We start from the raw sequence: 13,410 nt of genomic DNA on the forward strand, positions 1-13,410 counted from the left end.
AGATGGAAAAATTCAATATACCGGACGTGCTTATGAAATTTATCGACAAGTACAGGAAACTCGCCTGCCTATGGGACATCAAGCACCCAGCGTATAAAAAAGCAAATCTGAGAACGGCAACACTTGAGCGATTTGCAGAATACATGCAGACTTGGATTCCGGAGGTCACATGCACCATGATCAAGAATAAAATCAACAACCTCAGGGGCACATACAGAAAGAACTACCTCAAAGTGCATCAATCTCAGAGGTCAGGAGCAGCAGCAAGTGATGTAAAGGAGCCCAAGCTGTGGTACTACAAGCACCTCATATTTTTGGATGATCAAATGGATGCCCAGGAATCACTTTCCAGTCTTTCTCCCACCCTTCCTTCCACCCTTCCTTCCAGCGGCCCTTCCACGGTTCCCCCCACCCCTGCAGAGTGTGCCCAGGAGCTGGCTGACACCGAGGAGCCAGATCGACGCATCTTCATTGAGGTATAGTAGTTTACAACATATTTCTTGCGTGCAAATTATTGTTGGTTTTACAGGATGATTTTGTAACCAAAAAGGAAAGCTTGGAAACACAAACAAAAGTCGTGAGCAGAAAGAATTGTGTCAGGGATGCCAACTGCAGGGGTCAGAATGAGAGTCTGTTAAAAAAATAAAAAAACAGTCAAGAACTTGAATGTGTGTGATTGATTTTGCAAAAAATTAAAACATGTCCCTTTTTTCTACACAGGAAGAGACCAGCCAGGAGGCGGCAGCTCCGGAAGGTGTCAGCCAGGAGGAAGGGGTGAGTGGCAGCCAGAAGGAGGCTGGGCCGAGTGGCAGTCAGCAGGTGCCCAGGCCCAGCGGCAGCACCATATCACAGGTGCCTCCCCTCCAGATGCGCCCACCAACAAAAAAGAGCAGGTCATCAGGGAGGCAGCTGAGATCATGAGGGCCCCCCTGAACCCAGTGGAAAGCTACGGCTCCTACCTTTGGTGGAGGGACAAAGGGGCCTGGCCCAAGACCTGATGGCATCTGTGATATGGTGGGGGAGAAGGGGCCTGCTGACTGTGACCACCGAATTGAGGGACCCGGCCCGGGCTTCTTCTTCTCCTCCTCCTCCTCCTGCTGCCACATCGTCACCACCCGCAAGGAGCCGTGGACGGGGCCGTGGAAGGAACGCTGCATAGAAGCCTGGAGGGAAGGCTGTAAGGAAGACCAGAAAGTGATTCCCTGGCTTCCAGCTGATTTGCCCCCAAACTGAGGTTGTTGTAGTACCACAGCTTGGGGTCATGTATGTCATCTGCTGCTGCTTCTGATTTCTGGGATTTGGGGAGCACATTGGGACTCCTGAGGTTGTTTATTTTGTTCTTGATCATGGTGGAATGTGCCTTTGGTGTCCAAAAAGTCTGCATGTATTTTGTGAATTGGTCAAGTGTTGCCCTTCTTTTTATAATTTGGGTTTGCCAGAATAAATGGTAATTTAATTTACGTTAAAACCTAGTCTATTGTGTTTTTCTGGTGAAAAGCCATCAAACATTTCCAAAATACAATGTGTAATTAACAAAGGACACAACCTCCTTGAGGGGGGGGGGGGGGTGAAACAAAAACATTGGTGTGATAACTTGCCAAAAAAAAAGAAAAAAATTAATTTCACCAAAAAACTAAAAGTCCAAAAAATTATTTGGGAGATCTGGCTTTCTAAAAAAACATGAGATCACAAGCAAAAAATAAAATAAATCAGTATGGGAGAACTCTAAATAGCATCAGCAAAACAACGTGTTTATTCTAGCATTTGAACGAAGAAAAAAATACGCTGCAATAAACGAGACACTAATTTTAAAAATGTAGAATGTGCCATTTCAAAAACGAACGCAAGTTTTACAAGAACGAGCGCTCCCGTCCCCTCATTTAGTCTGAGCATGCGTGGATTTTGAACTGATGGTCGTGCGTACTAACCAGGGCTGTGGAGTCGGAGTCGAGGAGTCGGGGGAAATTTTGGGTACCTGGAGTCGGAGTCGGCAAACAATGCACCGACTCCGACTCCTACTAAATTTAGATTGGAATTAAAAAAAAAATTCCAACAGGAGTTTTATAAAGCACTAAAAGAAGTTGAAAAGTATGATCGCTCATCAAAACTTACTGTTGAAGAAGCCATCCTTATTTATCCAGAGATCGTTAGTGATGTGGCCAGAATAGTTACTGCAATGCCACCCACCCAAGTCAGTGTCGAAAGATTATTTTCAGCCCTAAAAATAATAAAGTCTGACTTAAGAGCCTCTATGAAAGAGGATCTGGCAGAGGCAATTCTCTTCCTTAGAACTCTACATTGAATTGATTTGCATTTGCTAAGCCTATAACTACATTTCAAGATTAATATAAACCATTTCTAGGTTTTACAGATTTTGTTTTTGGTTCATTATAGATAAGCTTTGTTTTTGTTCTAAAACAACCAAATAATGTGGTTTGTATTTTTGAACTGGTAAAGATCCTGTTCCTGATGTTTATGCCTGCTGCTACTATCCAGCCACTTGATTGATTAATATTTTTTTTTTTTATAAAAAACTTTGTTTTCATTGTGTTTGTCTTTTGCTTAAACTGTGCAATACAGTAGACTGTTGGCTTCCCAGCCAGTAGTCCTGTGGTAGTAGGTTGCGTTTCTTTCCCTCAAGGAATGTATAAAATACATTCGCATATTAATACAGAGGAGTCGGAGTCGAGGAGTCGGAGTCGGAAGTACATAAAACTGAGGAGTCGGAGTCGGAACATTTATCTACCGACTCCACAGCCCTGGTACTAACGACCGGTTTTGACCTATCGGTTAGGCGTCCATCGGTTCAATTTTAAAGCAAGTTCTCTTTTTTTGGACCGAAGGACAAATGACCGATGGGGCCCACACACGGTCGGTTTGGACCGATAAAACTGAACTTCAGTCCGTTTTCATCGGTTTTGTCCGATCGTGTGTACAAGGCCTAATGCCGCGTACATACCATCACTTTATGTGATGAAAAAAACCGACGTTTTTAAAAACGTCACTTTAATTGACCGTGTGTGGGGGAAAACGTCATTTTATGTCTTGTAAAAAACGACCAAAAAAAATTGAAGCATGCTTCAATTTTATGTGTCGTTTTTCAAAACATCATTTTTTACTTCACATAAATTGACCGTGTGTAGTAAAAAATGTCGTTTAAAACGAAGTTTTTTCACCCGCGCATGCCCAGAAGCTACTTATGAAGCAAGCTTCAATGGAAAAAGTGGTGAGAACGTAACCTCGCTTTGCTAGAACATTGTGAGAAAAACAATGGTGTGTAGGCAACTTCGTCTTTGAAAATTGAAGTTTCAAAAAAACGTCATTTTTTACTTCACAGAAAATGTCGTTTTTTTTCATCACATAAATTGATGGTGTGTACGGGGCATTAGAATTACTCTTTTGGCTGCTAGCTCCATAAACCATCTGGTTAAACTAATGCCGCGTACACACGATAATTTTTCGGCATTAAAGAAAACGCTGTTTTTCAGCATGTCTAAAAAACGAAGTTTTCCAACTTCATCATTAAAAACGATGTTGCCCACACGCCATAGTTTTTAAAAATGATCTAGCAAAGCGCGGTGACGTACAACACGTACGACGGCACTATAAAGGGGAAGTTCCATTCACCTTTGGGCTGCTTTAGCTGATTCATTGTTAGTAAAATACGATTCGCGATTTTCTGTCTGTTACAGCGTGATGAATGTGCTTACTCCATTCAGAACGGTAGTTTTACCAGAACGAGCGCTCCCGTCTCATAACTTGCTTCTGAGCATGTGCGGGTTTTTTAACGTCGTTTTAGCCCACACACGATCATTTTTTACTACCCGAAAAACGACATGCAGCATATGTTTGAAAAAGAAAATTGTCGTTTTTCAGAACATGATCATTTTAAATGACGTTTTTAAAAAATGTTTTTTTCATGCTGAAAAATGATCGTGTGTACGCGGCATAACAGCTACAAGTTAGACCAACCTTTTAGACGCATGTACAGTCATGGCCAAAAATATTGGCACCCCTGGATTTCTGTCAAATAATGCACCACTTCGTCCAAAAAATTGTTGCAATTACAAATATTTATTCATTCTCATGTTTATTTTGTTTGTATTAATATGGCACAAAAAATCAGAGAAACCAAAAGCCAAATCTGACACATTCCACGCAAAAATGGACAGGACAAAATGATTGCGCCTTCTCAAAATTGTAAGAAATAATTGCATTCCAATTTTGTGATGCTCCTGCAATTTGTAATTTAGAAAGCAAGAGGGTAATGGGACTTTAACCACTTCCCGCCCGGCCTATAGCAAAATGACGGCCGGGCAGTGGTCCAGTTATCCTGACTGGACGTCACATGACGTCCAGCAGGATAACAGCCGCCTCGCGGCGATCGGTGGTGCGGTGTGTCAGTCTGACGGAGGCTCTTTACCACGTGATCAGCTGTGTCCAATCATGGCTGATCATGATGTAAATAGGAAGAGCCGTGGATCGGCTTTTCCTCACTCACGTCTGACAGATACGAGTAGAGGAGAGTCGATCGGCTGCTCTCCTGACCGGGGGGGGGGGGCTGTGCTGATAGTTTATCAGTGCAGCCCCCCCCTCGGATCCTGCCCAGGACCACCAGGGAGCCGCTCAGAACAACCAGGATGGCTACCCCACTGGACCACCAGGTATGCCCCCCCCCCCCCCAAGACCACCAGGGAAATGCAAATCTGTGGCCCGGTAGCTGCCAATCAATGCCCAGGTAGCTGCCATTCAGTGACCACCCACAATGCCTATCACTGCCAGTGCCACCAGGGATGCCTATCAGTGCCACGTATCAATGCCCACCAGTGCCACCAGTGCTGCATATCAGTGCCACCTACCAGTGCCCAGTGTCGCATTTCAGTGCCCATCGTCGGTGCCTGTCAGTGCCTGCTCATTGGTGCCACCTCATCGGTGCCGCCTTATCAGTGCCCATTAGTGCCACCATAACATTGACCATCAGTGAAGGAGAAAAACACTTATTTACAAAATGTTATAAACAAAAACAAAATACGCAAAACATTTTTTTCCAAAATTCCGTCTTTTTTTGTTTGTTTAGCAAAAAATAAAAACCGCAGAGGTGATCAAATACCACCAAAAGAAAGCTCTATTTGTGGGAACAAAATTATAAAAAATGTATTTGGGTACAGCGATTGGCTTGGGCAGGAAGGGGCGTAAGTGCCTGGTATTGAAGTGGTTAAATGATGTGCATGATTACATGCACCTCCGTCCCTAAATCGTAAATAAAAAGGCGATTTTTTTGTAAGGTTTTTTTTCTGTAATTTGTAATTAAACTCACCTGTATCAATTAACAGCTGCTGACAGTATAGAAATCACACCGGCAACCAGTTAAAATGGTGAACAATTGACTCAATCTGTTGTGTGTCTCTGTGTGCCACACTGAGCAGCGAGAAAAGAAAGAGTAGCAAAGAACTATCTGAGGATTTAAGATCAAAAATTGTGGAAAAGCATGAACAATCTCAAGGTTAAAAGCCCATCTTCAGAGATCTTAATGTTCCTGTGTCCACTGTGCGCAACATCGTCAAAGTTTACAGCCCATGGCACTGTAGCTAATCTCCTGGGCGTGGACAAAAGAGAAAAAAATTAAAAAAGTAAACTTACTCGAGGAAGCCAAAATCTATTTGGGAAAATGGGCTGTGGACAGACAAAGCAAAACGACAGCTTTTTGGTAAAGACCATCATTCTACTGTTTTCAGAAAAATAAATTAAGACCCCTTTCACGCTGAGCCGCCTATTCGGCTGCTTTTACCCCTGCTAGTGGCTGAAAAAAGGGTAAAAACCACCACAATGCACTGCTGCAGTAGCGCATTGCCAGTGGTACAGAAGCGCTGTCCCATTGATTTCAATGGGCAGGAGCGGTGGAGGAGCGGTAGACACACCGCTCCAAATATGCAGCTAGCATAACTTTTTTTTACCGTCCTGCTAGCGCAACGCTCCAGTGTGAAGCCCTTGGGCTTTCACACTGGAATGAATGATGCAAGCTGCTTGAGGGCGGATTGCAGGCGCTATTTAACACTATAACGCCCTCAGTGTGAAAGGGGTCTAAAGAAAAAGAATACAGTGTTCTGTCTCAAGGACATTCAGCTAAACCTTCTTATCCCATAAACTTCATACCAATATTTCTTTGATCTCAGTTTATAAGAACAAGTAGTAAAAACATACTTTTTAAAGTTCTCTAAGGTAAGGTGAACAGATTTTTTAAATTAAATCCGGGGACATATTTTTTTTTTTTACTAGTAATGGCGGCAATCAGCGACGTCGCTGCTGCCCACCTCACAGCCTGTCAAGTCTTACTCTCCGGGTCCCGGCTACTACTGGGTGGGGAGCGGAGGAAGATAACTCTGCCAGGGAAGGCAAGGAGATAAACGGGTAGGCAGCTGACTGGCACCCGAAACTGAAAAAATATTCCCTCCGACCAGCACATGATCATCAGAAAGGGGCACAGATAATGGAAAAAAATACACCCCCCCTAAGCTAGTAGGAGTGGCAGAGCGGGGGTGTGTAATTCAAATATATATTTTTTTATTCTGAGACTGACTGTCTTTGAAATTGCCCCAGCCCCTTTTCAAATCCAATCCGGGAACAAACTGGGGACAGACTTGGTCCGGGGACAGTGTCCTCAATGCAGGGACTGTCCCCTGAAACCGGGGATGTATGGTCACCCTACTCTAAGGGGTCATGTCCTGCTCCCTGGAGCGTCTTCTCAAAGCATGGTGGCTGTTCACTTCCTGTGAAGATTCTACCCAGAATTCCCCCTCTTTACTAACAACTTCCTTAACTACACACACAGTAATTAAATAACCTAGAACTGAAGAAATACCAAAAAAGAACACTAGATGGAGCCTGAACTCCACATATGGATTGTCTTACGTAAATTACAAAACTTTACAGATAATCAGAATATAAGTCTGGTGGACAGAACATACAGTCCCTGTGAAAAGTTCTCTAAACAGCAGTTGGGAAAAGAAGCCCTTCCAATCTGAGAGACCTGGAGCAGCTGGCGAAATAAGAGTGGTCCAAAATTCCAGTAGAGAGGAATAAGAAACGTATTGATGGTTACAGGAAGCAATTGATTTCAGTTAATTTTTTCCAAGGGGTGTGCCAACACAAATTAAATTGAGTGTGCCAATAATTTTGTCCAGTCCATTCTTGGAGTTTTGCATGGAAAATGTCAGATTTAGCTTTTTGTTTCTCCACTTTTTTTATGTGTCATACCAATACAAACAAAAGAAATAAAAACATGAGAATGCCTAAACATTTGTAATCGCAACAATTTTCCGGGTGAAGTGGTGCATTATCTGACAGAAATGCAGGGGTGCCAATATTTTTGGCCATGATTGTATCAAATGGTATGCCTTAAATGCGCAGTTCTTAAGAGGAGGCCTTAAGAGGCCTAACTTGAAGGAACATGGATCGCCCTCTATATAAATGTCTGCACCAAGATATAATTGAAAATTGGCACTGGAAAAGGATTATGAAGGCAAAAAAACGTGTGATTTGATGGAACTCAATGGCAGGGGCTGACCCATCCCTGCTGCAGAAACGATAAGATTTTACCAGTTGGGAGGGTAAACTCCCAGAGACTTGCATTGGGCTTTCTAGATACATTTGTATACCTTGGGAGAGATGAACTTGCAAATCTAAAGGTGTGTGGGAATAGTTGCAGACTAAGAAATGTTCTCTCTTTCAGCACCCAGGCTTTAACAAACATGCCATTAAAGTCAACAACTGAGAAGAAGAATGCAAGACCTTGTGTCACATGGTCCAGATGTAACAGCGGATTCCATATAGTAAGTGTGTCCCAGCAGAAAAATTAAATCTGTATACCAGGCCCTTCTGAGGCAAATGGAGACATGAGTATGGCAGGAATCACTTTCAACCTGATCCTATGCATCAATCAGCATGGAAGTCTCATTGGTGGGAACGTGTAGTTTATGTAATAAAGATCCCATGAAGCTACCAAGATATTTGTTGCATCTGCCAGCAGATCCTTTTATCATGTACCTTTCCAACATCTAACTGAAACTAGAAATGATTGATCTGACCACCAAAGAGACATATATTTGATGGCCAAGCTGGGAAGACTACAATGATTTGGGATGTCCAATCAAGTCAGCACTTGATCGAAGATCTCAGATATAAAAAAAAAATGAATCTGGATTTCTTTGAGACAAAGCCTTAAACCAGGGGTCTCAAAGTATCGGCCCGCGGACCGGTTTTAAATGGCCCGCAGGCAGGGCAGGTGCCGTGGAAGTGTAGATCGAGGTGCATGAAGAGTAGCGCAGGAAGTGTCTGTCATAAGTTCACTTGTCTCTCATGTCACACTGCTACTCCCCGGCGGCCCCTGCTCTCTTCTCGTCCATCCCCATTTGCTTGTGACATCTGAGATGGACGAGAAGAGAGGGGGGGCTGCCGGGGAGTAGCAGTGTGACATGAGAGACAAGTGAACTTATGACAGATGCTTCCTGCGCTACTCTGCCTTTGAAGAAAACAACAAGTAAATGCTGACCTGTGCCCTGGTGTGCTCTCATGTGCCCTGATGTGCTCTCATGTGCCCTAATTGTGCCCTAATGTGCTCTCATGTGCCCTGATTGTGCCCTGATGTGCTCTGATGTGCTCTCATGTGCCCCGATGTGCTCTCATGTGCCCCCATGTGCTCCCATGTGCCCCGATGTGCTCCCATGTGCCCTGATGTGCTCCCATGTGCCCTGATTGTGCCCTCATGTGCCCTGGTGTGCTCTCATGTGCCCCGATGTGCTCTCATGTGCCCCGATGTGCTCTCATGTGCCCCAATGTGCCATCATGTGCCCCATGTACCCTCATGTGCTGAGCTCTGTACATCAGGGTACCCTGTGCCCTGATGTGCCATGTGCCCTGTCCTGATGTGCTGTGCCCCATGTGCCCTGATGTGCTCTCATGTGCCCCATGTTCCCTGATTGTGCCCTGTTGTGCCCCATGTGCCCTGATATGCCCCATGTGCTCTGATTGTGCCCTGATGTGGCCCATGTACCCTGATGTGCCATGGGGCACATGAGAGCACATCAGGGCACAATCAGGGAACATGGGGCACACCAGGGAACATGGGGCACATGAGAGCACATCAGGGCACAGCACATCAGGACAGGGCACATGGCACATCAGGGTACAGGACATGGCACATCAGGGCACAGCACATCAGGACAGGGCACATGGCACATCAGGGTACAGGGCACATGAAACAGCACATCAGAGTACAAAGCCCAGCACATCAGGGCACATGGCACATCAGGGTACAGGGCACATGAAACAGCACATCAGGGTACAAAGCCCAGCACATCAGGGTACATGGGGTACCCTGATGTGCTGGGCTTTGTACCCTGATGTGCTGTTTCATGTGCCCTGTACCCTGATGTGCCATGTGCCCTGTCCTGATGTGCCATGTCCTGTACCCTGATGTGCCATGTGCCATGTCCTGATGTGCTGTGCCCTGATGTGCTCTCATGTGCCCCATGTTCCCTGGTGTGCCCCATGTTCCCTGTTTGTGCCCTGATATGCTCTCATGTGCCCTGATATGCCCCATGTGCCCTGATGTGCTCTGATTGTGCCCCATGTACCCTGATGTGCCATGTGCCCCATGTACCCTGATGTGGCCCATGTACCCTGATGTGCCATGTGCCCCATGTACCCTGATGTGGCCCATGTACCCTGATGTGCCATGTGCCCCATGTACCCTGATGTGCCCCATGTACCCTGATGTGCTGGGCTTTGTACCCTGATGTGCTGTTTCATGTGCCCTGTACCCTGATGTGCCATGTGCCCTGTCCTGATGTGCTGTGCCCTGATGTGCCATGTCCTGCACTGTGCCATGTGCCCTGTCCTGATATGCCCTGCCCTGATGTGCCGTGCACCCTGATGTGGCCTGTTGTGCTGTACCCCTATGTGCTGTGCACTGATGTGCCCTGTACCCTGATGTGCTGGGCTTTGTACCCTGATGTGCGCTGTGCACTCATGTGTGCTGTGCCCTGATGTGCTGTACCCTGATGGTGAGTGGTCAGTGTGTAGTGTAGTGGTCAGGGTTAATAATGCGTTCGCTGACACCAGTACTGTTTTTGAAGTTTGAATGCGGCCCCCCATGGGATATGGAAACTTGTCTTGTGGCCCTCAGGTGATTTGAGTTTGAGACCCCTGCCTTAAACACACAGAGCTGGGTGACAGATACCCTTCCTCTTTTGATGTTCCAACAAAAAAACGAAGAATTTTGTCAGTTGAGTTTGGCCAATAGTTGGTGCCATCCCCTTAGTTGTAATTTTAAACGTCAATTCCGCCTATAGCTCTTAAAGGGCCATTTTTTTCTTCAAATGACAACATTTTTATTTATTTTTTATTGCAATTTAGTGTGACCGCAGGTCCCACAGGCGCTATGTCCGCCGGGTGCCCGCGATCGTGTCACAAAGCTGCAGAGAGGGGGGATGCCTGTGTAAACAAGGCATTTCCCTGTTCTGCTTAGTGACAGGACACCGATCTTCTGCTCCCTGCCATCATGAGCAGTGATGAGTGTTGTGTCACATGTAGCCCACCCCCCCACCACAGTTAGAATCACTCCCTAGGACACACTTAACCCCTTCCTCTCCCCCTACTGGTAAACCCCTTCCCTGCCAGTGTCATTTACACAGTAATTAGTGCATTTTTATAGCAAAAAATAGTTACAGTACCACCAGCATAATTGCAGCATAACAAAGTGACAGTTTATAATGAACGTGCAAGCAGATTACCTTCTTCTGCAGGACTTCCTTCCTCGGTTGCAACTCCAAAGCAGCATATATTTTTGCTATGGGGCGCAATCCATTTTTTTTTGGAATGAAGCGTAATGTGGATACCAGGGGATGTTTTTTCTTTTGTTGCATGCTCACTATTTCATCAGGTGACATTGAATGCAACTTTACATTTGTCAAATGTTTCCTTTTTGAAATGAAAATAAACAAACAGTTTAAAGTTATATTGGGTATATACAAACACACAAATATCATATCAATTTTAGATCACATAAAACATGTACTTTAGGAATTGCAGACTTGCAAGTTTTAGGACTGCTAAAATTATTGTATGTATGTAAAACTGCAGACAAGCTGCATATATTCTCCCTATCACTTTCTTCAGTACTCCCTAGATTACAGGAAACTGCTTGCCAATATTGGAGAAATATTTTTTGGGGCATAACTCCCAACTATCTAATTTGTCCAACCCTTAATTTAATTTTTAAGAAATACCTACGTGAAGCCTGGGAAGAGGAAGTTGTAAACTGAACTCTGCCTACAAAAATACTTGGTCCAAAAGGGTGGGATAAATCTTCAGGAAAAAATTGTTTGGACTAGAGTTACTTTACTTCATTTTTAAAGAGGTATCAACAGAGAACAAAGCAATACAGCACTTTATTACAGGTGGTACATGTATGCTCTACAGAAACATGAGTTTTATAGTACAGCTATTAATTATGACTAATGATCAAATACAGTTTTGTTTTTTCATGGTCATTAAATATTATAAAGGATTCCTACCAAAGCCCAAAAAATATGACTGTGCATTAGGACAAAACAAATTTTAACAAATTTTTGCTATGATGTGTGGTGTTTGAAAACTTTTACCAATAAAAGGCAACCAAGAGGTTTTTTTCAGAGTGCGGCTGTCCAAACATTTCTTTCTACATAACAAATTTACAGTAATAAAGGAAGCAAATACTGCAGGCTAGGGTTATATGAAAAAGAGATTTAAAGTTTGTTTGATTTTCTTGCATTGGGTTAGTGTCTTTGTTTATTAGATTCATTTTTTATCTAACGATAAGATCTTTTTAAGCTTCAATGCAGAGGGAGGCCCGATATGAATATGAATGCAAGCTGCTTTGCAACAAATTGAATAAACCTGTGTTTTTCAGGCTATCTACATTCCAAAGGCAGGACCAAGTTAGACTTGCGTACATTTTACGCTATCTGGTTCCACAAACAGCAAAAGCCAGCTGATTTGTGGTGAGGTCTCTGTTTACAATCACCAAAAATGTAAATGTAGAAAAGATTTTCAGTAGGGTGCCTCCTTGATGACTAATGTAGGTCATGGCCATGTCACCGTCCAACTATATTCCTATCAGGTGCACTTGCTAGAGAATTCCAGGGTTAAAAGGATAACTGAATTTACATGAAGCCGGGTTCACACTGGTACGACAAATGCTCTGACATTGGGAGCTCATGTCGCATGGCGTGTGAAAATCAATGTTTCCCTATGGGAGCCATCTTAACTTGCCCGACACAAGTCGGTCCGACTTTGAAAATACTCCCTGCACTACTTTGGTCCGACTTTGATCCTATTAAGCCCATTGAATATCACTGAAGTCGGATCGCCCTCTTGCATGATCCGACTTTGGCATGCGACTCTTTCTGATGATCTTGAGGGGGAACTCCACGCCAAAAAAAAACAGCATGGGTTCCCCATCCAAGAGCATACCAGGCCCTTCGGACTGGTATGGATTTTAAGGGGAACCCCCTATGCCAAAAAAACGGCGCGGGGTCCCCCCAAAATCCATACCAGACCCTTATCTGGGCACGCAGCCCGGCCGGTCAGGAAAAGGGATGGGGACAAGCGTTTTTTATAATTTATTAATTTATTAGGCAGCTCCCATGGTCTCTTCCAACTTTTGCGTGCTTTCTGGTTCTTCTCCCGCTGTCCCGTGTCTTCTGCTGGTTCTCCTCTGCTACCTTCTGCTAGCTCTTGCCCGGTCTTCTCCGTTGTCTTTTTCCCTCCGCTCTTCTTCCGATGTTGACGCAACGCTCTCTCCCGCTGTAATGCAGTGTGCACAACGACTTATATTGGCATGGGGCGGGGTCACCGGATGAGGTCATCTGGTGACCCTGCCCCTTATGACATTACAGCCCCATCATGCCCCATGCCAATATAAGTCGTTGCGCACATGGCATTACAGCAAGAGAGCGTTGCGTCAACATCGGAAGAAGAGCGGAGAGAAAAAGACGACGGAGAAGACCGGGCAAGAGCTAGCAAAAGAGCAGAAGATAGCGGAGGAGACCCGGCAGACGACTCCAGACAGCAGGAGAAAAACCGGAGAGCTTGAAGAAGAGGCTGAAGAGAACAGAGAAGTCAGAAGAGACCCCCGAAGTCGGAAGAGACCCACGGAGCTGCCTAATAAATTATTTTATTTTAAAAACCTGTGTAGTGTTTTATTTTTGACACTTTTTTTTCCAGGTGAATGGATAGGGGAACAATGTATCCCATACTCATTCACATAGGGTGGGGGCCAGCATCTGGGGGCCCCTTTATTAAGGAGGGTTCCTAGATTTCGATAAGCCCCCGCCCGCAGACCCCGACGACCAAAATTTTCGGAAAGAGGCC

At 44.8% G+C, this 13,410-nt stretch overlaps 1 protein-coding gene across 5 annotated transcripts in view; it reads right to left on the reverse strand.

Moving 5' to 3' along the window:
- The window catches only part of TERT (telomerase reverse transcriptase), a 194,568-nt gene that overhangs the window by 145,728 nt on the left and 35,430 nt on the right, over positions 1 to 13,410 (reverse strand). For all 5 annotated transcript variants that reach the window (XM_040353379.1, XM_040353378.1, XM_040353380.1 and 2 more), the window contains exon 4: positions 10,791 to 10,977. In XM_040353379.1, coding sequence (XP_040209313.1) covers positions 10,791 to 10,977 — 187 coding nt within the window. The remainder of the gene's footprint in view (positions 1 to 10,790; positions 10,978 to 13,410) is intronic.

The sequence above is a fragment of the Rana temporaria genome, chromosome 5, assembly GCF_905171775.1.
Source record: "Rana temporaria chromosome 5, aRanTem1.1, whole genome shotgun sequence".
NCBI lineage: Eukaryota > Metazoa > Chordata > Amphibia > Anura > Ranidae > Rana > Rana temporaria.